Source organism: Carcharodon carcharias, chromosome 1, assembly GCF_017639515.1.
Source record: "Carcharodon carcharias isolate sCarCar2 chromosome 1, sCarCar2.pri, whole genome shotgun sequence".
Taxonomy (NCBI): Eukaryota; Metazoa; Chordata; class Chondrichthyes; order Lamniformes; family Lamnidae; genus Carcharodon; species Carcharodon carcharias.
Window position 1 is genome coordinate 124,788,682 of NC_054467.1, and position 24,750 is coordinate 124,813,431.

Consider the following 24,750-nt stretch of genomic DNA (forward strand, 5'->3'; position numbering starts at 1 on the left):
TACGTGTCCTGCGTTCCGGCTGCTTCTATACAGCAGGTTCCGTGCACGGACCACCGTCTGGTGTGGGCGGAGCTCAATTCGTTCTGCGCTCGGACAGGGTCCGCGTACTGGCATTTTAATAACCTGTTGTTGGAAGACCAGCGGTTCCTGGACTCGTTCCGTCGCTTCTGGGCCGGCTGGAGAAGGAAGCGGGGAGGCTTCCCCTCCTTGAGGCTATGGTGGGACGTGGGCAAGACTCACGTCCGAGTTTTCTGTCAAGAGTACGCGAAGGGGTCGACAAAGAGACGCAAATCCAGGGTCGAGGAGTTGGAGAAGGAGGTGCTCGACCTGGAGGCACGTCTCCGTCAGCCCGACGCGGACCCGGCCCTGCGGTCGGTGTACGATGAGAAGAAGGGCGCGCTGCGGGACCTGCAACTGGTCGGGTCTCGGGGCGCGTTCGTGAGGTCGCGGATCTGTTTCCTTAAGGAGATGGACCGTGGCTCTCCCTTCTTCTACTCACTGGAAAAAAGGCACGGGGTCCGTAAGCAGCTCTTTACGCTGCTGGCCGACGACGGATCCCTTGTCTCGGATCCGGAGGGCATCAGGGCCATTGCCCGAGATTACTACACTGCCCTGTTCTCTCCGGATCCGTCCAGTGAGGAAGCTTGCAGAGTTTTGTGGGAGGACCTGCCGCAGGTCGGCCCGGAGTGCGCCGGAAAGCTCGACTCCCCTATAAGTCTGGGGGAGCTGACCGGCGCACTCGACGGTCTTTCTAGGGGCAAAACCCCGGGACTAGACGGGCTGACCGTGGAGTTCTTCAGGGCATTCTGGGACGTCTTGGGGAGCGACTTCGCGGAGGTCCTGGGGGAGAGCATTGCTACCGGGGAGATGCCCCTTTCGTGGCGCAGGGCCGTGATTGCCCTGCTGCCGAAGAAGGGGGATCTCCGCCTTCTTAAAAACTGGCGCCCGGTCTCCCTCCTCAGCACGGACTACAAAATCTTCGCCCGAGCCATGTCTTCTCGGCTCGGCACCGTGCTGGATCACATGATCCACCCTGACCAGTCCTACACCGTCCCGGACCGAACTATTTATGATAACATCCATCTGGTCCAGGACATCATCCACCATTCCCAGAGGGCTGGTCTGTCGAGCGCCTTCCTGTCTCTCGATCAGGAGAAGGCGTTCGACAGGGTGGATCACGAATACTTACTCGGAACTCTGCGAGCTTTCGGGTTCGGGACGCATTTTGTCGCCCGGATCCGACTTCTGTACACCGCCGCGGAGTGTCTAGTGAAGGTTAACGGGTCCCTGACGGCGCCCCTTCGCTTTGGGAGAGGGGTACGTCAGGGCTGCCCCCTGTCTGGCCAGTTGTATTCTATTTGCGTGGAGCCTTTCCTGTGCCTCTTGCGGAGGAGGTTGTCGGGATTGGTTCTGCGCGGGCCGGGCATCGGGGTGGTCCTTTCGGCTTACGCCGATGACGTGCTCCTTATGTTTAGTGACCCGGCTGACCTGCGGAGGATGCGCGAGTGCCAGGAGGTCTACTCTGCCGCTTCTTCTGCCAGGATCAACTGGGGTAAATGTTCTGGACTCCTGGTCGGTCAGTGGCAGATGGATCCCCTACCCGAGGAGCTCAGGCCTTTCACCTGGAGCAGGACCAGCCTCCTCTACCTGGGGATCCATTTCTGCCCCGCTGAGGAATCCTGGCCGGCAAACTGGCAGGAACTGGAGATGAAAGTCACCGCTCGCCTGCGGCGCTGGACAGGACTGCTCCGAGTGCTATCTTACCGAGGTCGAGTTCTGGTCATAAACCAGCTGATCGCCGCCATGTTGTGGTATCGGCTGGTCACTTTGACCCCTCCCCCGGACTTTGTCACAAGAATCCAGAGATTGTTAGTCGACTTCTTCTGGGACAAAAGATTGCACTGGGTCGCTGCCGAGGTTCTGAGTCTCCCGCTTAGGGAGGGTGGTCAGGCGCTAGTGTGCCTACGCACACAGGTGGTGACTTTCCGCCTTCAGACCCTGCAGCGATACCTCTACGTCGAGCCTCCTCCTAGATGGTGTGCCCTGATGACGTATTTCTTCCGTCAGGTGCACGGCCTGAATTATGACGTGCAGCTCCTGTTTATAGAACAGCTGGGCCTCGGTGGCTCCTTGCAGGCGTTGCCCGTCTTTTACCAGGACCTGATCAAAGTCTGGAAAGTGGTCGCCTCGCGACGCAGCTCTCCCCCGTCAGGAGTAGCGGCTATCGTCAGAGAGCCGCTGCTCAGGAATCCGCCCCTCCGTCCTTTTCAGTGGTTGGCGGAGAGGAGGGCTGTGGCCGCAGGGGTGACCAGGATCGGGGACGTGCTGGGTGGCGGAGGACTGGGCTGGATGCTCCCGCAGGAGTTGGCGCGACGCGCGTCTGTGAGTGTCCAGGTCGCAGCCGATGCCATCCAAGACCTGAGAACGGTCGTGCTCAGACCCGACATTATTTTGGGTCTTGAGGTGGCCCAGGTGCGCGGTGGTCTTCCGTCTGAGCGTTCCCCTGTTCGGACGGAATTCCACATTGGCCCCAAGCCCCGAACCCTCCCTCGGGTGCTGGTGCCCCGCAATATGAGCCGCCTCGGGGACATGCCCTCTGTGCCTTTTGGCACGGCAAAGAGGGGCTTTTTGTACGGACTGCTGCTGCACAGCTTCCATTTTCTGGCCCTTGTCCGTCGACCGGACACGCCCTGGCGTGCCTTGTTGCCGTCCGGCGGCGGAGGCCCCCGATGGGAGGCCCTCTACGGAGGTGTCCTCCCCCTTTCTATCGGGGACCTGGGTTGGAGGGTGTTGCATGCAGCAGTCCCTTATAATAAGAGGATGCATAGGTTCACGGACTCTCAGGACACGTGCCCTTTTTGCGGTCTTGTGGAGTCCGTGGACCATGTATACATAGGGTGTTGTAGGCTGCACTCCCTTTTTAGTTATTTGAAAAACCTTTTATTGATGTTTTGTTTGCACTTCAGCCCCACGCTCCTGATCTATGGGCACCCGGTGCGGAAGGGGGTCGGGAAGGAGGAGGACCTCCTCGTGAACCTGCATCTGGGCCTGGCCAAGTTGGCCATTAACAGGTTCAGGCAGCGGGCGATCGACGGGGGAGTCCCGCCCGATTGTTTGTCCCTCTTCCGTGGCTACGTTCGCTGCCGGATGTCCCTGGAGAAGGAGCACGCGGTGTCTGCTGGCACTTTCGAGGCCTTCCGTGCTCGGTGGGCACCGCGGGGACTGGGGTGTTTTGTTGACCCCTTTAATCACATTTTGATTTAAAGTTTGTAAGTTTCCTTTAAACTTTGTTCTTGGTTTTACAGCTGACCTGAATTAGGGGCTGTGCCTGATTTATCCCAATTTTGTTGATTTGGTTTTCATTTAAAAGATTATCAAGAGTTCAAATCTCACAATGGCAAACTATGAAACAATGTAACTTCATCTGAAACAGATGGAAACAGGTTTACTCAAAAGAGTATCAAGAGTTCAAATCTCACAATGGCAATTAATGTAACTTCATCTGAAACAGACGGAAACAGGTTTGTACTCAAAAGAGTTACATTATAATTTTGATTTAAAGTTTGTAAGTTTCCTTTAAACTTTGTTCTTGGTTTTACAGCTGACCTGAATTAGGGGCTGTGCCTGATTTATCCCAATTTTGTTGATTTGGTTTTCATTTAAAAGATTATCAAGAGTTCAAATCTCACAATGGCAAGCTATGAAACAATATAACTTCTTCTGAAACAGATGGAAACGGGCTTGTACTCGAAAGAGTTACATAGCTGTACCTGACAGGAGACTTTGTAACATTACATCTGATCAAGAGTTCATTTTCTTAACGATCTCGTGGAGGTAATTGTGGATTCAGTTGGTTCCCTGATACTGAGGAGAGAAGGTGTGTGGTGTTGGTGTTGCTGCTCCTCAGTGTTTCAACTGTTTCTGCTGCTGCCTTTGGGGTTGTTGCTTCTGCTGTGTGCTGCTTCTGCTTCTGCTGCTGCTCCTCCAGTGCTGCTGCTGCTGCCTTGCCCCTGTGGTGCCAAAGGAGAGAGAGGGAGAGAAGAGAACAGTTGCTGCTGTTGCTACAGGACAGGAAGGCCAGGAGGCCAGGACTGAGTTGAAAAACAACATCCTAGGTGGGTGTCTGAACTGTGTATTTTTGTTTAAGGTGGGGGCAATTAAGGACTGTGTTTTTGTAGGGGGAGGCAAGAAGACTGCCAGAGGAGTTGGGGAAGGAAGAGAGGGAGGGTGTGTGTGTGTGCTGAAACCATCTTTCTGCCACCCCTCCCCCCAACCCAGCCCTTTTCCCAGTAAGGCCAGCAATAGCTGGTGAAGACATCGCATCCCCCTGCCTGAAGAACATCAGGCCCCCACCCACCGTCCATCCACCATCGAGGACACCCACCTGGACATTTACCTCTTTCCCTCCTGTGCCTCCCTGTCTTTTACTCCTCTCCCTCCTCTCCTCTCCTGCCTAAAAGAGGGGAGGTTGTTTCTACCTCTCTCCCCCACCCCCTTTCCTCAAACAAAATGGCCAATCCTTCCCAGGGTGGGCGTGGCTCTGGCCCTAAGGCCAATTCACCATCGCCTGTGGCCGGGCCCTCGAGGGCTAATATGGAGGCGGTTTTGTCACCGGTGGCAGGGCCTCAAAAAAAGAAAACCTATGCGGGGGTGGTTGCTTCTGCGGCTCCAGCTGCTCCCCCTGCCCTGTCACCATTCCGCCTCCTCACCAGGGCCCTTGGGGTAAAGAGCTATGCTCACCCTGAAATGACAATAGAGGCCTGCGTAAAGGCTATGGCTGGGGTCGTCGGCCCCTCAGCCATTGTCGCGGCCTCTAAAATGTATGGGAAGGCCATATTCTTCTTGAGGTCCGAGCGGGCGGTGCACCTCGCCCTGCAAAAAGGACTCACTGTGGGCGGGACTTTTCTGGCGGTGGACCCCCTTGAGGCCACCGCCCAGAGAATTATTATTTCGAACGTCCCGCCTATTCTATCCAGTGAGCTCCTCCTCCCCCACCTTAATAAATTGGGGGAGGTCAGGTCGGGGGTTGCACCAATCCCGCTCGGCCTCAAAGACTCGGCCCTCCGCCATGTGTACTCCTTCCGGCGCCAGGTATTTGTCCGCTTGGCCCGGGAGGAGTGCCTGGAGGGGGCCTTCATTATCAATTTTGAGGGGACCGCCTATCGGGTCTTCTGGACCGTGGAGGGCGTGCGGTGCCATGCTTGTAAGGAGGCGGGGCACGTGAGGAAGAACTGCCCCGCCTCCAAGGCCACGAGCCCCACCCAAGCGGCCACGGCTGGCACTGCCCCTCCTCCCCCCGCCACCACTCCATCTCCCTCCCCGCAAGGGGAAGCGACGCCGGCGACCACTGCCATCTCGGCTGCCGGTGAGGCGGGGGGAGAGCCCCTGCGCCGTAAGAAGGCGCGGAGGAAGACCCGCAACCTGGAGGCGGCCCCTGAAACGCCCCAAAACCCCCAAACACCTGCAAGCACCGGCTCGGGGGAAAAGACATCATCCGGCCCCGGCGTCGTGTCCGCGCGTGCTCCCGGGCCCATGGGTGCTAAGGCGCCGAGTGCTGGGCATGGCGTCGTCCCTGCGCGTGCTCCCGGGGCCGGCGGGGAAAAGACGCGGGACCCCGAGCCGGGGAATCTAACACCCAAAACCCAGAGGGTGGAGTGGCCGGGAGGGCTGGACAAGGAGGAGGGGGCCTCGGAAATGGAGGTCTCCCTAGCCCCCAGCCTGACCCGGAAGAGATGTCACGCTTCGGAGGAGGAGGTGGGTGATGCCCAAACTGAAGAAGTTGGGTGTGTCCCTTCCCCCGATGAAGAGGTGGTGGCGTTTCCACCAAGTAAAATCTCGCCCTGTCCTCTGGGGGAACTCAAAACCCCTGCACCGACTCCCACCACTGTTACCCCCGTCAACCTGCTGCAGTCCCCTGAACAGGGCCCCTCGGGGGTCACTGAAGGCACCTCCCTTGAGGTGGTGCCCGAATCAGACGCTCGATACCCCCGAGGTACCTTCTGGCTCGTCGGGGGACTGTAGCTTTCAAAATTTAAAAAATGTTAACGGGTCATTGGGTGGCGGCGAAAAGGGAGGCCTTCCCGCTCCCTCCCAAACCTTAGCACCGGGCATCCTAGTTTTGGGTCAGGAGCTTGTCCTGAGCTCCCCGGACGACCCGGTGCCGGGAGGAGAGCGGGCATCAGAACTGCTGCTGCCCTCTGACCCAAAACGTTTAGAGGAGACCAGAGAGGACCCCTCTGGCCTTGATCCTGGGGGTGGGATAGTGGTATCATCACTGGGCTGGTAATCTAGAGACCCAAGGTAATTCTCTGCAGTCCTGGGTTCAAATCAATAAAAACCTGGAATTAAAAGTCTAATGATGATCATGAAACCATTGTCAATTGCTGTAAAAAAAAAAAAAACCCATCTGATCCCCTAGGGAAGGAAACCTGTTGTCCTTACCATGTGACTCCGGACCCATCAAGAGTTCAATAAACTTTGTTCTTGGTTTTACAGCTGACCTGAATTAGGGGCTGTGCCTGATTTATCCCAATTTTGTTGATTTGGTTTTCATTTAAAAGATTATCAAGAGTTCAAATCTCACAATGGCAAACTATGAAACAATGTAACTTCATCTGAATAGGAACAGATGGAAACGTGTTTGTACTCGAAAGAGTTACAAGTTGCAAGCTTGGCCTAAATAGCCAAGTGGTTATGGTACTGGGTTTGTAACCCCAAGATCAAGAGTTCAAATCTCACAATGGCAAACTATGAAACAATGTAACTTCATCTGAAACAGATGGAAATATGTTTCACATGCCCTTTTTGCGGTCTTGTGGAGTCCGTGGACCATGTATACATAGGGTGTTGTAGGCTGCACTCCCTTTTTAGTTATTTGAAAAACCTTTTATTGATGTTTTGTTTGCACTTCAGCCCCACGCTCCTGATCTATGGGCACCCGGTGCGGAAGGGGGTCGGGAAGGAGGAGGACCTCCTCGTGAACCTGCATCTGGGCCTGGCCAAGTTGGCCATTAACAGGTTCAGGCAGCGGGCGATCGACGGGGGAGTCCCGCCCGATTGTTTGTCCCTCTTCCGTGGCTACGTTCGCTGCCGGATGTCCCTGGAGAAGGAGCACGTGGTGTCTGCTGGCACTCTCGAGGCCTTCCGTGCTCGGTGGGCACCGCGGGGACTGGGGTGTTTTGTTGACCCCTTTAATCACATTTTGATTTAAAGTTTGTAAGTTTCCTTTAAACTTTGTTCTTGGTTTTACAGCTGACCTGAATTAGGGGCTGTGCCTGATTTATCCCAATTTTGTTGATTTGGTTTTCATTTAAAAGATTATCAAGAGTTCAAATCTCACAATGACAAACTATGAAACAATGAATCAAGAGTTCAAATCTCACAATGGCAAGCTATGAAACAATGTAACTTCATCTGAAACAGATGGAAACGTGTTTGTACTCGAAAGAGTTACTAATTATACAATAATTCTTGATCAATGCATGAGCGATTATAAAGTACAAAATACAAAATGGCTTCTTTAGCCCACTGTTAGTACAAAATGGCGTCTTGACCTGTTAGCTTATGACGGTGAATATATTGTAAAAACTCCCTAAAAAATGGTCAAGTTAAACTAAAATCTACTGCCCAGGCCTGCCTGCAGCTGCAGATCCATATAGCCACATGGAAATATGATGCACTATAACGGAGACCATACTCAAAAAAGGGTAGGGCTGGGTACTAAATATTCCTGAATACACGGTGTTCAGGAAAGATAGGAGGAGGCATGACAGTATCGATTAAAGAAAGCATTGCAAAGAAAGGTCCTAGAAGGTTCAATGACAATCTACTTTGGTTAGTGCTATGAAACAATAGAGGTACTATCGCATGACTGGGTGCATTCTGTTGGCCAAGACAAGCGAGCCAAAGGAACAAATTTGCAGGGAAATTACAGAGATTAACTATAAAGTAGTGATAATGAGGGACTTTTGCCGACCTGTATTAGGATAGTTAGCATAAAGGGCAGAGAAGAGAAAGTTTCTGAAATATTCTGAAAAGGAGAATTTTCTTAACCCCTATCTTGCCGGCCCAATGAGAAATGGCATTGCTGGATCTGGTTCTGGAGAATGAGTTGCGTCAAGTGGAGCACGTGTCAATAGGGGAGCATTTAGGAGACACTGATCATCGTGTCATGAGGCTTAGGTTAGCTAGCACAAAGGACAAGGAGTAATCCAGGGTAAAAATAATTAATTCTGGAGGAGGGCTAATTTCAGTCAGGAATAAAAAGGTCAGGCCCAAGTAAATTGAAATCAAATATTGGCAGGCAAAACTGTAGTGGAACAATGGGGAGTCTTGAAAAGGAGATGGTTCAAGGCATATTCTGACAAGGGGGATAGGTAAAACAATAAAAACCAGAGCTCCCTGCATGGGGGGGATAAAAGCAATAGTGTAATATGAAGCAGAAAAAGGATGCATATGACTAATATTTCGATAATGCAAATGAGAATCAGGCTGAATATAGGAGTTCAGAGGGCAAGTGAAACAGGAAATTAGAGAGGCGAGAGAAAATGAGAAGAGACTGGCAGCTAATAATATAAATGGGAAGCCAAAAGTCATCTGTCAGTATGCAAATAGTAAAATGATAGTTAGACGGGGAGAGGTGGTGAAAGTGACCAAAAAGGCAAATTACACATGGATGCAGAGGGCTTTGCTGAGGTACTAAATTAATATTTTGTAACTGTCTTTAAGAAGAAAGGGATTCTGTGAAAGCCACAGTGAAAGAGGAACTAGTTGGGATACTGGATAGGCTAAAAATTGATCAAGAGGAGGTTTTAGGAAGGCTGACTATATTTTTGACAAATCACCACAACTAGATCGGATGCATCCAAGGATTCTGAGGGAAGTAAGGATGGAAATTGCTGGGGCACTGGCCATGATCCTCTTATGTTCCTTAGATATGAGGGTGGTGCCAGAGAACTAAGGAATTGCAAATGTCACATGCTTGTTCTAAAAAAGGGTTTTAGCAAACACGCCAGTTATTTGATCCTCAGTGGTGAGAAAGCTTTTAGAAACAATAATCCAGGACATAATTAAGAGCCGCTGGACAAGTGTGAATGAATTAAGGAAAGCCAGCATGGATTTATCAAAGGAAACTCATGTTTAACTAACTTGAGATTTTGATGAAGTTAACAGAGAGGGTTGATGAGGCAATGTGGTTGATGTGCTGTATGTGGACTTTGAAAAGGCATTTGATAAAATGGCGCATAACAGGCTTGCCTGCAAAGTTAAAGCCCATGGAATTAAAAGGACAGTGGCAGCATGATCATGAAGTAGGAGTGACAGGAAACAGTAATGGTGAATGATTTTTTTGGCACTAGAGGAGTAGGGTTCCCCACAGGTCAGTACAAGGGCAACTGTTATCTTTGTTAATGACCTAGACTTAAGTGTGCAGGGCACAATGTCAAAATTTGTAGACGATACAAAACTTGGTAGCATTTTGAACTGTGTGGAGGATAGCGATTGACTTGAGAACATGGGTAGGCTGGTGGAATGGGCAGATATGTGGCAGATGAAATTTAAGGTAGAGAACTGTGAAGTGGTACATTTTGGTAGAAAGAATGAGGAGAAAAATGGGCGCAGGAACCAAGAGCTATGATGCGATCAAGGTCCACTTGTACACCTACTCATTGATGCTCACTTTGGTTTCCGCCAGGGCCACTTGGCTCTTGACCTCAAAGCAACCTTGGTCCAAACACGGACAAAAGAGCTGAATTCCAGAGGTGAGGTCATGGTGACTATTCTCGACATTAAGGCAGCACAAGGAGCCCTAGCAAAACTGAAGCCAATGGGAATCAGAGGGAAAATGTCTCCACTGGCTGGAATCATACCTAATATAAAGGAAGATGGTTGTGGTTGTTGGAGGTCAATCATGTCACTCCCAGGACATCACTGTAGGAGTTCCTCAGGGTAGGGTCCTAGGCCCAACCATCTTCAAATGCTTCATCAATGATACCTCCATCATAAGGTCAAAAGTAGGGATTCTCATTGATCACAAGATGTTCAGTACCATTGGCGATGACTGAGATGCTGAAGCAATTGTGTCTGTATGCAGCAAGACCTGGACAACATTCAAGCTTATGCTGATAGGTAGCAAGTAATATTTGTGCCACACAAGTGCCAGGCAATAACCATTTCCAACACGAGAGAATCTAACCACCCTCTGCTTGACATTCAATGACATTACCATTGCTGAATCCCCCACCATCAACATCCTGGGATTTACCATTGACTAGAAACTTAACTGGGCTAGCCATATAAATACTGTGGCTACAAGAGCAGGTTAGAAGCTGGCAATTCTGTGGCACATAACTCACTTTCTGGCTCCCCAAAGCCTGTCCTCCACTTTTCTGAATGCGTGCAGCTTCAACAGCATAAGAATCCCGACACCATCCAAGACAAAGTAGCTTGCTTGATCAGCTCTCCATCCACCTTAAACATTCACTTCCTCCACTACTGACACATAGTGGCAGCACTGTGCACTACCTACAAGATGCATTACAACAATTTGCTAAGGCTTTTTCGACAGGACCTTCAAAATCTAGGATCTCTACTACTTAGAAGGACAATGGCAGCAGATGCATGGAAACAGCACCATCTGCAAGCTATCCTTCAAGCCACGCATTATCTTGACTTGGAACTATATTCAATGTCACTGGGTCAAAATCCTGGAACTCCGTTCCTAACTGCACTGAGTGTACTTACGCCAGATGGACTGCAGCAGTTCAAGAAGTTGGCTTGCTACCACCTTTCCTAAGGCTGGCCTCGTGTGAAAGGATATTGCAGAAAAGTTGTGCTGACTGTTGTGGATTTTCAGGCATTGCCAATAGCAAATCATTGTAGCAGATTCTTTATGTATTGGTTACCTCAAAGTCATTATCCTGTGCGTGTGGTGAGAATAGGCAAAAAAAATCCCTGCCGTGATATAATTGGGGTGAGGTAAGCCTCTTGTTTACTTGGCATTGTGATCAAAAATCAAGTATTGCGTTTATCTGAAATTAATTGAGATTTGAGGAAAAAAAGCAAATGAGGATTTTTAAGTGCAATAAGCAGGTTGGGTTCCCATGTGGTTCAGAAATATGGCTACAAAGCCATTCAAAAGAAGTTCAGTGACTTAGTGTGGATGACGAAAATGATCAAAACAAGCAATGGGAAGCTTGGGTAGAGCAACTTGTCATGCACTCTGGCAGAAATTGTGTCTGGCGGTTAACCACAGTACTTAGTTTTAAGTTCTAAGAATTTAATATAGTGTGATTTAACATCAGCAGGAAACCAGCAACAGCTTACTTTGACGTCCTTTGTTTAAAGACTACAGGTGAGTAATTTGTATTGAGAATTATTGAAATGTACTTTTATATCCTCTATTGTAGCAAAGCTTTAATATTCATGTTACTGTTACCCTTTAAAAACAAAATTCTCTACAAAGATAAGAAATTTAAAGTCAATCCTAACCTTCAGGGACTGCAAGGGCCAAGAGGCATTTTAAAAATAACTGAGTTTAAGTAAAAGTAAAATACTGCAGATGCTGGCAATCTGAAATGAAAAAAATACTGGAAAAAAACTCAGGCAACGTATGTAGAGAGAGACCGAGAGACACAGTTCACATTTCGAGTCAAATATGACTTCAGGACTGAAGGGAGATAGAAATGTGATTGGTTTTATGTTGTTGATGAGACCTGGAATAAGGTGGAGGGCAGAGAAATTAAATAACAAAGATGCCATGGAACAAAAGGCAAAGGGAGTGGTAATGAGCAACTGGAAAAACCCATCAAGTTTCTCCACTGCCTACTGCGCTGAGGCCTTCCAAAGTCTCTTGACTTTATACCCTTTCTCGGGTTAAATTGGATGAATTATTGATGGGACCTTGTTGCCCTAGAAAGATTTAGCTTATTACAAAAGGCTTAATAGTATATTGAGTTCTTTGTCAAAAGCATGGGGCAAAAGCCCACCCTAATGTTATCCACTTGCTTTGGAGAGCCTTTGCATGTACCTGTCCTTTACCGATTAGGCCATTGCATCTTCTTTCCTTAGCTCACCATAGGCGATTCTCAATGTGTGTTTTCCCCTTCTCTCACATTTCAGGACTTCATTTTCAGGGGCTTCATAGCCCTAATTGGCCTGTTATCATTTATTTACTCTGAGCTGTTTAAAAAGCCTGTTATTGCTATCCAGCCTAAGTGGTCTAATTCCTTGTTAGACTAGTAAACAACCCAATAATTCAATAAAGTAGCTTCTACTTTCACAAACTAACTTTTGTATTTCAGCAACCATCATAATTAAGCAAGGATAAATGAAAAGCCCAACACAACTTTTCAGTATGGTTATTTAAGCATTTATTCAGTTGCTCTTCCAAGATTGCAGAGGCATCAACTGACCATGGCTCCTTACTGGTACAGCTGTCATCACCCAAGAATAATCATTCCACTAGTTTTGCTTCTAGAGCAATGAAACCTTAAGCAGTTTCCAGTAAAACAAAATACTAGCCTATTCCTTTACCTATTTCAAGCTGATAATGTGTGTATATAAACAAGAGGATCAAAGGTTCAGAGAGAGTTGATTGGTGGTGGTAACTGGGGGCATCCAAGACTGGATAAGCCAAACACAAGGGAGCTATACTTTAAGCTGAGTTGCCCTGTGCCTGAGGCTCCTGAACTTGAAATGGTGCTAGTACAGACTTTTAGTTAAAACTCAACGGTATAGGGTAGCCAGAGGGATTGGTTGCTTGCAACAGGAAGAATCAGTTGGGGGACAAAAAAATGAGCTAAAGAACAGGACCAGTAGTTGAGGAGGCCAAAGAGCAGGGGAACTGAGAGCCAGGCATAGATATGCACTACAGATGCCAGCAGCGCTAGGAGGCCAGCAAATATAGAGTGCCAGTGAATTGCCATTGTGAATGTTTAGCGGTTTGGTATAATTGACACCAAGTTGTTTGTTACTCAAATCCTGACCGTGAAGTTTTACAGAAGGTGCGTGCACAATGATGCCTTAATTAAAAAGAGGAGGTATATATGCTCTGCAATTGAAGTCCAATAATCCCCCAAAACTCATAGATCATTGCCAACTGCAAAAACACCATTGGAAGGTCAATGCTGAGATAGACAGACTGTGTGGATTATGTAGAATATGTAGCATAGAAACAGGTCATTTAATCCATGCTGGTGTTTATGCTCCACTCGAGCACCCTCCGTTTTTCCTCATCTAAATCTATTGTCGTAATCATCTATTCCCTTCTCCCTCATGCTTATCTAACTTACGCTTAAATACATTTATACTATTTGCATCAACCGCTCCGTGGTAGCGAGTTCCACATTCTCAGCACTCTATGGGTAAAGAAGTTTCTTCTGAATTTCCTATTGGATTTCTTGGTGATTATCTTATATTTATGGCCTCTATCACAGAACTGTTACGGTGTAGATGGACGCCATTCGGCCCATCATGTCTGCACCGGCTCTGAGTATATATTAACTTAGTGCTAATCTCCTGCCATTTCCCTGTAACCCTGCATGTTGTTTCTATTTAGATAATCATCCAATGCCCTCTGGAATGCCTCAATTGAACCTGCCTCCACCACACTTCCAGGCAGTGCATTCCAAACCCTAACTATTCGCTGTGTGAAAAAGTTTTTTCTCACCTCACATTTGCTTCTTTTGCAAAATACGTATAAAACTGTGCCCTCTGGCTCTCGATCTGTTTACAAAAGAAAACAGTTTTTCCCTATCTACTCTGCCCAGACCCCTCATGATTTTGAAAACTTCTAGCAAGTCTCCTCTCAGCCTTCCCCTCTCCAAGGAAAACAGTCCCAACTTCTCCAATCTTTCCTCATAACTAAAGTGTCTCATCCCTGGAACCATTCTCGTAAACCTCTTCTGCACCCTCTTCAATGTGTTCATATCCTTCCTATTGTGTGGTGCCCAGAACTGTACACAATACTCCAGCTGAGGTCTAACCAGTGCCCTATATAAGTTCATCATAACCTCCCTGCTCTTGTACTCTATACCCCTATTAATGAAGACTAGAATGTATGTTTTAGAAATTGTTCTCTGTACCTGTCCTGCCACCTTTAATTACTTATGTACGTATACACCCAGGTCTTTCTGCTGCTGCACATCCTTTTGGATAGTACCCTTTATTTTATACTGTGTTTCCTTGTTCTTTGTACCAAAGTGTATCACCTCACACTTCTCTGCATTGAACTTCATCTGCCATCTATCTGCCCACTGCACCAATGTGTCAATGTCCTTCTGAAGTTCTGCCCTGTCCTCCTCAAAGTTTACAGTTCTACCAAGTTTTGTGTCATCTGCAAACTTTGAAATTGTTCCCTGCACACCATGATCTAGATCGTTTATATATATCAGGAAGAGCAAGGGTCCCAATACTGACCCCTGGGGAACTCCACTACAAACCTTCTTCCAGACTGAAAAATACCCATTAACCATTAGTCTCCATTTCCTATCCCTCAGCTAATTTTGTATCCATGTTGCTACTGCCCCTTTTATTCCATGACCTATAAATTGCCTCACAAGTCTGTTGTGTGGCCCTGGATTGAACACCATTTGGAAGTCTATAGACACCAATTCAACAGCCTTGCCCTCATTAACCATCTCTTCAAAAAACTCCAGCAAATTAGTTAGGCACAGTTTTCCTTTAACAACTCCATGCTGACTCTTGTAAATCAATCCAGATTTTTCCATTTGATGATTAGTTCTATCCTGAATAATTGTTTCTACAAGTTTTCCCCACCACTGAAGTTAAACTGACTGGTCTGTAATTGCAGGGCAGACCTTTGCAACCTTTTTTGAACAAGAGCATAATGTTTGTAATCCTCCAGTCCTCCGGCACCTCCCCTCGAATCCAGGAACATTGAAAGATTATTAGCAGAGCCTCTGCAATTTCCACACTCTCTTCCTTCAATATTTTTGGATGCATCTTATCCAGTCCTGGTGTCTTATCAACTTTAAGTACCGACAGCTTATCCAATATCTCCTCCTTATCAATTTTAAACCCTTCTAGTGACTGAGTTTCCTCCTCTGTCACCATGGCCAGGGCAGCATCAACCTCGTAGGTAAAGACAGATGCAAAATATTCATTTAATACCTCAGCCATGCCTCTTACCTCTGTGAAAAATCCCCTTTTTGGTCCCTAATTGGCCCTTCTCCTTTTACCACCCTTTTACTGTTGATGTGCTTATAGAATACTTTGGGACTTCCTTTTATGTTAGCTGCCAGTCTTTTTGCATAATCCCCCCTTAGCTTTTCAAATATGCTTTTTCACATCCCTTCTGAACCTTCTGTATTCAGTTTGGTTCTCAATTGTATTTGCTACCTGACACCTGTTGTAAGCATAATTTTTCTTCTTTAACTCAATTTCCATCTCCTTTGTCGTCCAGGGAGCCCTGGATTTGTTTGCCCTACCCTTCCCTGTTGAGGGAACATACTTGACTGTGCCCAAACCATCTCCTCCTTGAAGGTAGCCCATTATGCAGCTTCTGTTTTTCCCGCCAACCTTTGGTTCCAGCCTGTCCAGTCTACCCATTGAAATCCACTCTGTGCCAGTTGATTATTCATTTCCACCGTAATCCTAAACCTTATGATACAACGATCACTGACCCTTAAATGTTCCCCTACTGTCACTTGATCTACTTGGCCCATCTCATTCCCAAGAATTTCTTGTTGGACTGGACACATACTGCTGTGGGAAACTCTCTTGAATTCAGTCCAGGAATGCTTGTCCTTCACTGCCCCTTACACTACCACTGTCCCAGTCTATATACGGGTAATTAAAGTCCCCCATTATAAGTACTTTACAATGTTTACACCTCTTTGTAATTTCCTTCCAGATTTGTTCCTCTATATCCTGGTGGCCTATATGTTATACTGAGCAATGTAATTGCACCCTCCTTATTCCTTATCTCTAGCCAAATCGATTCAGTCTTTGAATCCTCTGACACATCCTATTTCTCCAATATTGCAGTACTCTTCTTAACCAAAAATGTCATCCCTCTTCCTTTTTTCCTTTTCCCATCTTTTCTGAAACTTTGTAACTAGGAATATTTAGCACCCAGACCTGCCCTTCCTTAAGCCAGGTTTCCGTTATCGCCACAACATCATAATCCCACAAGGCAATCTGTGCCTGTAACGCCCCAATTTAATTAACTATACTCCATGCAGTGTAACCCTGATTTAGACTTTGTTACTTGCTCGCTTACTCCAACTCCATCTATTAACTTGCTATTCCCTATTTTAGTGCTATCTGCCTCTCTGAACAGTTCTAATATTCCCTCCTGGCTCCCACACCCCTGCTGAGTTAGTTTAAACCCTCCCCAACAGCACTAGCAAAACAGCCTGCAAGGAACTCAGTCCTGGCTTTGTTCAGCTGCAACCTGTCTGGCTTGTACAGGTGCCGCCTCCACCAGAGCCAGTTTCGGTGTCCCAGGAATCTAAAGCCCTCCCTCCTGCACCATCTTTCCAGCCATGCATTCATCTATATTATCTACCTATTTCTGTACTCACTTGCATGTGGCACGGGGAGTAATCCAGAGACTACTTTAGAGGTCCTGCTTGATAATTTTCTACCTAGCTCCCTAAATTCTGATTGCAGGACCACATACCCCTTCCCACCTATGTCGTTAATAACAATGTGGACTATGACCTCTAGCTGTTTGCCCTTCCCCATAAGAATATCCTGGAGCTGTTCTGTGACATCCTTGACCTTAGCACCAGGGAGGCAACAAACCATCCTGGAGTCACGCTGACGGCTGCAGAAATGCCTGTCTGCTCCCCTAACTAAAGAACCCCCTATCAGTACTGCTCTTCTTCCTCCCCTCCTGTACAGCTGGGCAACCCTTGGTGCCGTGGGTTTGGCTCTTGCTGCACTCCTCCAAGGATTCATTGCCCTCACCGATATCCAGAATGGAAAACCGGTTAGTGAGCAGGACCTCTGAGGACTCCTGCACTCTGTACCTGTTTCTCTTGGACTGCCTGGCAGTCACCCATTCCCTATCTGCCTGCTTGCCCCAAACTTGCAGTGTGACCACCGCTCTGAATGTGCTGTCTATGTAGTTCTCTGCTTCATGGATGCACCTCAGTGACTCCAGCCACTACCCAAGCTCTGAAACACGGAGCTTAAGCTTGTACAGCCGGTGACACTTCCTGCATGTGGGCTCATCTGGGTCACGAGATGTATCCACGACTCCCCACATGCCACAGGATGGGCATTCCTCTTGGCTGAGCTGTCCAGTCATGTCTTAACCTTAAAATTTTTAAGTCCTACTGAATAAATCTTACCAAAAAGAGCAGTTCCTACTTTATTCTAAGCCTTAGGAATGGAATAAACTTTAAACACTTACTAGATACTAGATACCAGATACTCACCAGACAGCTAGCTGCTTCTCCAACCAATCAAATTGCTTCTTTCCTGTGATGTCACAATTTGTTTTTTCAATCTCCTTTTGATCTCAGCGCTGGCTGGTTCTGAGCAGCTGACAGGTCTGCCTCTCCGACTGCTCTTCCCAAAGGTGAGTAATCTAGTTATGCTCTTCCCCACATTCTCTCTGTTTCCATTCTATCAATACCTTTCATAATTTTCAATATCTCTGAGGTCACCCTTCAGCCTTTTTTCAAGAGAGAAGAGATCTAGTCTGTCAGTCCTTTGCTGATCTGAATACCCATGCATTCCTGTTATCACCTTTTCAAATCTTCTTTGCATGCTTACCACTGTCTGTATATCCTTTTTATAATCTGGCAAGCAGAACTGCTCGCAGTATTCGAGTGTGGTGTAAGCAAGGTTTGCTGCAGGTTTAGTTTAACTTCCCTACTTTTTAATTCTATCCGGGTAGAAATAAAGCCAGGTGTTTGGTTTGTTTTGTTTTGTGGTCTTGCTAACCTGTGACTTAACTTTTAGTGATTGATGTATTCGCACTTTGAAATTCCTTTGTTCGTCAACTGCACCTAGACTTGCTCCTTTCAAGTGACCTTCCTATTCTTCCTACCAAAATGTACTACTACACATTTGTGTGTGTGTGTGGAAAGTCCTGAAGGGTGGAGCCACAAAACAGCTGCAAGAGCAAGCAATATGGCATGGTTTTGATCTGGCCAGGGTAGTTAAGACAACTCACCGTTTCCATTTTTCAATTTATTTTTTATTCTTTTGTACCCTGAGTTTCTTTGGTAGGATAAATTTTCTTTCATGGATGTCCAAAGTACTACATTTTAGTTTGGTATTTAAAAAAGTAGTATTAAATGAAGGTGGTATTAAATGCGAAGAGTAAGAAAAAGTCACTTCATGTATGTTGTGTTGCATATTGGTTTACTGTTTCTGTGAAATGTCAGTTTAAAAATGCTGCCATTGGGATTAGTTGACCTGGATTTTTAAGATAGGTTTACTTAGTCATTTTGAAGTCATTTTGCTATTATGTTTACAAATGTGTAGTACTGAAGGTTAAAACTTGTGATACCAGCAAAAATAGCGCAGAACATACACCATTTTTAACAATCAAGTACAATAATACAGTATCTAAAAATAATACATAGTTAACAGTTCTTGTACTCTTAGCTTCTGACGAATCATTCATTTAGCTGACTTTAACTACAATGCATTGTAGAGCCACAAAAGAGTGTACAATGGTGTTGGTTGTTCAACCAGCAAAACAATGGCACTTCATTAGCAATTTTGCTTTGTCGCTACAGACTAAAGTGATACATGTGTGCTTGTCAAAATGCTATTGAAGCTTTCATTTAAATTCAGAAGAAAATATTTGAATGCTGTGTAGATTTGTGTGAAAGGCACTGATTTAGGAACATTAGTAAAGATCAGAGAAAAGGCTAGTAGTGATTCAATAGCATAATTTGGTTGGAAGTGTGTTTAGTGACTGTTCAGTATTATTTTGACCTACTTGAATTGGTCATTGTACATGCAAACTCTGAACATGCCAGGAAGTTCATTAAATTCTGCAAGTTAAATGGAAGGAGTAGTATTGACTGCCATTAAAGGTGAATGCTACTCATGTATTTCAATCTTGAGGCTAACATTTTGCCAATTCTAAGAGTGCTTTATGTTGCAGGTTTTTCTGCCCTCCTCCATGCGTATATCTAATGGGCAGTGGATGGAAGAAAAAGAAAGATCAAATGGAACGAGATGGATGCAATGAACAAGAATCACAACCATGTGCATTTATTGGGATTGGAAATAGTGACCAAGAAATGCAACAGCTTAACCTGGAAGGAAAGGTAGGCCAAGTACCTAGGCTTTTCACTTGACCTAGGATACAGCTAAACAACAATTATGACCTTTGTGTTGCAAGTACAAAGATAAATAGAATGAATTTGAAGTGCACATAGCATTTTTTTTTGTTGTTTTGAAATGCTTCACTGGCAACATCAATGCAGTTCAAAATAACACTGTTGTGAAAGGTCTGTACACTAAGGGGTAATTTGGTGAGGTTAGGACTGCATTCATTCAGCACAAGATAGGATGGTCTGTGTGTGCCCTTACCTATGCCATTTGTGATTTAGGAATGTTTGGGATTGTTGAATAGAATGAAGCTTTTTTATAAATTAAATTGTGCAGGGCTGGAAACTTGCCTTTTTCTGTCTGTCGTTTTGCTTGAGAAAGATTGTTTTCCAATTACCATAGGAAGCTAATAGAAGTGAAAAGTGAAGCAGTTGCCTGATGCATACAACTATAGTATTTGAACTTAGGTGCTCAGATTAAGAACATCATTTGAAAAGCCTTGTGTATGGCTCGTTAGTGGTTCAGTAATAGAACAGGTACAAAAAACAATTAAAAACTAATGAAATGTTCAGCTTTATCTCAAGGTGGGCTGGATTACAAAGCAAAGGAAGTTATGGTGCAGTTTTGTAGGGCCTTGGTCAGACCTCACCTAGAGTACTACATTGAGTTTTGGGCACCACACTTCAGGACAGATGTATGGGCATTGAATGAGGTGCAGTGCAGATTCACTAGAATGACATAGGGATTTAGAGGCAAAAATTATGAGGACAGTTGCATAAACATGTTATTAATTCCCTTGAGCATAGAAGATTGAGGGGTGATTTGCTCCAGATATTAAAATGTTAAAATGATTCAATTGGATAGTTTCAGAGAAACCTTTTCCTCTGGCCTGGGAATCTAGAATGAGGGCATGTAATTCTAAAATTAGAATTAGGCCATTTAGTAGAGAAACCAGGAAACACACTCTTTGCCCATAGGAATAGAAATCTGGAATTTGTTCTCCCAAAATGCTGGAACAATTGGAGCTTTAAAGTCCAGTCGACATATTTTCTCGTTATTGGGATACGGAGTTGAGATACAGATCAGCCATGACCTAATTCAGTGGTGGGACAGGCTTGAGGGGCTGTTCCTATGCATCTGAATTTAATTATTTGTTCAACCTCCACATACAAATAGACACTTCTTTCTAAAGACGTTTCTGCTCCAGTTGTCCAACTGTCAAGCTATTGGGAAAAGATGGCTTCATTTGGAGACTCTCTCCTTCACTTGCAGAAAATCTATTGTCTCCCACACTGAGAGGTGTCTTGGTGCCATTTTATTTCTGAAAAATGGCTCAAATTTTTGCAGCTTGGGAGTTAAATTTTTCTTGTATGGGTATCTCTTCTGCACTCATCAGCACTTTTTTCAGCAACACTGAGGCTTAGCTATTTTGAACTGACTTGATTGTTCATCTTCCATGTAATTGTTGGTCCTTGCCTAATCATAGTTTTAAAGCTTATATTTTGGCAGAAGCTTTTTCTGTAGTTGTTTCTACACTCACGATATTTTTAGGTATTTACCGTTGCCTTACTACAAATCATAGGCTTCATTTTTATGGAAGCACATTAGCCAAGAAGGGGGAAAACCTGCCCGTCGAGCGACTGCCTGAAGCACTTGATGCACCAGTTAAAAAGATGTACCTGCTAATATCACAACTCTCAAATTTTTTGAGAATACAGAAAATTCATTCATTGGCACAAAGCTCCTACCTGCAAGTACAACACCCAGTCTTCAGAGCAGTCTAAATTTATGTGGCTTCATAAAAGACCCACACTTATGAGTGGTGTATGGTTTTTATAGCCATCAATTAATTCACTGTTCTTTGCAAATAGATGAGACATGTTTGATTCTTTGTTCAAAGGAAGGCTGGAATTCCTTTAGAGGAAGTACTTAATTAAAGCATAAATTTGAAGTTAGCACTACAGATATTTATGGCATCATGTCAGGCACATTAGATCAAGTTTGCTGTCTGAAATTGATTTGTTGACCAGTTGCTGATAGGGATGAAGCCAAAATCGGTAACAGAGGCTAGGTAGTGAAGCTTCTTTAACAGCTGGTCCTGAATGTCCATTATGGACCAGGCAGCTAGTCCAGGGTAATATGGTCCCCCTTGTCCTCACTTATCACCCCACCAGCCTCTGCATTCAAAGGATCATCCTCTGCCATTTCCGCCAACTCCAGCATGATGCCACCACCAAACACGTCTTAGCTTCACCCCCCCCCCCCCGTCGGCATTCCGTAGGGATCGTTCCCTCCGGGATACCCTGGTCCACTCCTCCATCACCCCCTACTCCTCAACCCCCACCTATGGCACCACCCCATGCCCATGCAAAAGATGCAACACCTGCCCCTTCACTTCCTCTCTCCTCACCATCCAAGGGCCCAAACACTCCTTTCAAGTGAAGCAGCATTTCACTTGCTTTTCCCCCAACTTAGTCTACTGTATTCGTTGCTCCCAATGTGGTCTCCTCTACATTGGAGAGACCAAAGGTAAACTGGGCGACCGCTTTGCAGAACACCTGCGGTCTGTCCGCAAGAATGACCCAAACCTCCCTGTCGCTTGCCATTTTAACACTCCACCCTGCTCTCTTGCCCACATGTCTGTCCTTGGCTTGCTGCATTGTTCCAGTGAAGCCCAACGCAAACTGGAGGAACAGCACCTCATCTTCCGACTAGGCACTTTACAGCCTTCCGGACTGAATATTGAATTCAACAACTTTAGGTCCTGAACTCCCTCCTTCATCCCCATCCCCTTTCTGTTTCTTCCCCCTTCCTTTTGTTTTTTCCAATAAATTATACAGATTTTTCTTTTCCCACCTATTTCCATTATTTTTAAATATTTTAAAATCTTTTATGCTCTCCCCACCCCCACTAGAGCTATACTTTGATTGCCCTACCATCCATTCTTAATTAGCACATTCGTTTAGATGTATATCACCAACTTCAACACCTCTGTGTTCTTTTGTTCTGTTGTCTGTGACATCTTTTGATGATCTGTTTCTGTCACTGCTTGGTTGTCCCTACAACCACACCACCCCCCTCCACTTCTCTCCCCCACCCCCCACCACCACACCTTAAACCAGCTTATATTTCACCTCTTCCTTGGATTCACCTAGTTCTGTTGAAGGGTCATGAGGACTCGAAACGGCAATTCTTTTCTTCTCTGCCGATGCTGCTGAGTTTTTCCAGGTAATTCTGTTTTTGTTCAGGGTAATATGGTGTTGCTTTGCTTATCTCAGAATCTTAGATGTTGCTACTATTTTCCAGAAAAAGCTGGGGGTTTATCTCTCCAAATGGTTTCCTAAGAATCAGGTTATGTCGAGGCTAGAAACTATTGAGGAAGCATCAGCAAAATCTGCTGGCTTCTCTGGATGCCCTTAAATACAAAAACAAGGAGTTAATGTTAAACTTGTACAGTGGTCAATCTAGGTTTAGGCACCCCATTATCGAAAGGAAACAAAAGCCATGAGAAGGTGCAGCATAGATTCAGCTCAAATGTTAGCACAAATCAAAAGCACAGTTATGAAGAAAAGTTTCTGCTTCTACACTGTGCCTGAGCAGGTTACTGGGCGGCGTGATAGAGATCCTCAATATTCTGAAGGGGTTTGATTAGGTAGACTTCCCTGGGTTAGTGAATTATTAAGAGAGCACAAAGTTAATCACTATGGAAGGGAAGTTTAGCAAAAAAAGACAGAGGATAGTTAGAATGTATAACTCTTTGCCAGAAACCTATGGAAACAGTTGATGTTGCTGCAGAAATGGGAAAAAGCAATACATTTTTGTGGAAGCACATCAGCCAAGAAGGGGGAAAACCTGCCCGTCGAGCAACTGCCTGAAGCATTTGATGCACCAGTTAAAAAGATGTACCTGCTAATACCACAACTCTCAAATTTTGAGAATACAGAAAATTCATTAATTGGCACAAAGCTCCTGCCTGCAAGTACTACGCCCTGTCTTCAGAGCAGTCTAAATTTATTGAATTTGAAGGTTGACCATTTCAGACAATACTTTGAGATCCATGAACAATTTATTTTTCAAAAAAATTCCACTGCAGGAATCTCTAATTCTCTTAAAGTGAATTAAGTAGTTGCTAAGGAAGAGGATTATTGTAAATTACAAAGATTAAGCAAAAGAATGGGATTAGGCTAACTGGCCTATAGAGAAAAATTTCAGCATAAATTTGATGACTTGAATGTGTTGTAATATTTTAGAATTTGATACACCCCAGATTTTTCGCTGTGGAAATTTAACTCAATTAAGGAGTAAGAATCATACAGAAAATAATCTAATCTTGATTTCCAAATAGAAGCAATCATGTATGTGTTTATCTTCTCGGCTTTTAAAATGCTTGCAATTATTTACTACCGTTGTGCCATAGCGACATGTCTGGTTAATCAATGACCTACAGCAAAGATGAGTTATGGTTTGCAACTACTTAAGAGATGTTGCTGCAGTGGAATATTTTTTGAAAAGTATGTCTAAAATGTCGGCCTTCAAATTTAATGAATTCAGTACTCTGAAGACGTGAGTGTAGTACTTGCACACACGAGCCTTGTGCCACTGAACAAGTCTTCCATTTTCTCAGAATTTAAAAGTTGTGATGGTAACAAATACTTCTATATAACTCTGTGAAGTGCACCAGAAATGATGACAGCAAGCCCAATCCCGTCAACCTTGACTAACATTTGGGGGCTTGTCCCAAAATTGGAAAAGCTGTCCCACAGACTAGTTGAGCAACAGCCTGACATAATCATACTTACCAGTCCACACCTTACAACCAATGTCTCAGACAGCACCGTCACCATCCCTGGGTATGTCCTGACCCACTGGCAGGACAAACCCACCAGAGGTGGTGGCACAGTGGTGTACAGTCAAGAGGGAGTTGCCCTGGGAGTCCTCAACATTGATTCTGGACCCCATGACATCTCATGGCATCAGGTCAAACATGGGAAAGGAAACCACCTGCTGATTTCCATCTCCCACCACCCCTTCTCTGTCCCCCCTCAACAGCAGAATTGTACTCAACCACAATCTGTAACCTCATGACGTGGCATCTCCCCAGCTTCAGCATTACCACCAAGCTCAAGGTCAACTGTGGTTCAATGAAGAGTGCAAGAGGGCATGCCAGAAGCAGCACCAGGCATACCTAAAAATGCCGTGCCAACCTGGGGAAGCTACAGCGTAGGACTGCTTGTGTGTCAGACAGCATAAGTAGCATGCGATAGACAGAGCTCAGTGATCCCAACCAATGGATCAAATCTAGGCTCTGCAGTCCTACCTCATCCAGTTGTGAATGGTATTGGGGTGGAGGAGGCTATACCCATCCTTGATGATGGGGGAAGCCTAGCACATCAGTGCAAAAGATGAGACTGAAGTATTTGCAACTTTCTTCAACCAGAAGTGATGGGCCAATGATCCATCTCGACCTCCTCCTGATGTCTTCAACAT

The 24,750-nt window shown here is 45.7% G+C and overlaps 1 protein-coding gene across 3 annotated transcripts in view; it reads left to right on the plus strand.

Annotated features, from left to right (window-relative positions):
* rbpjb (recombination signal binding protein for immunoglobulin kappa J region b) overlaps positions 1-24,750 on the plus strand; it is a 112,646-nt gene that overhangs the window by 58,463 nt on the left and 29,433 nt on the right. For all 3 annotated transcript variants that reach the window (XM_041186003.1, XM_041186020.1, XM_041186010.1), the window contains exon 4: positions 19,094-19,259. In XM_041186003.1, the coding sequence (XP_041041937.1) occupies positions 19,094-19,259 (166 nt within the window). The remainder of the gene's footprint in view (positions 1-19,093; positions 19,260-24,750) is intronic.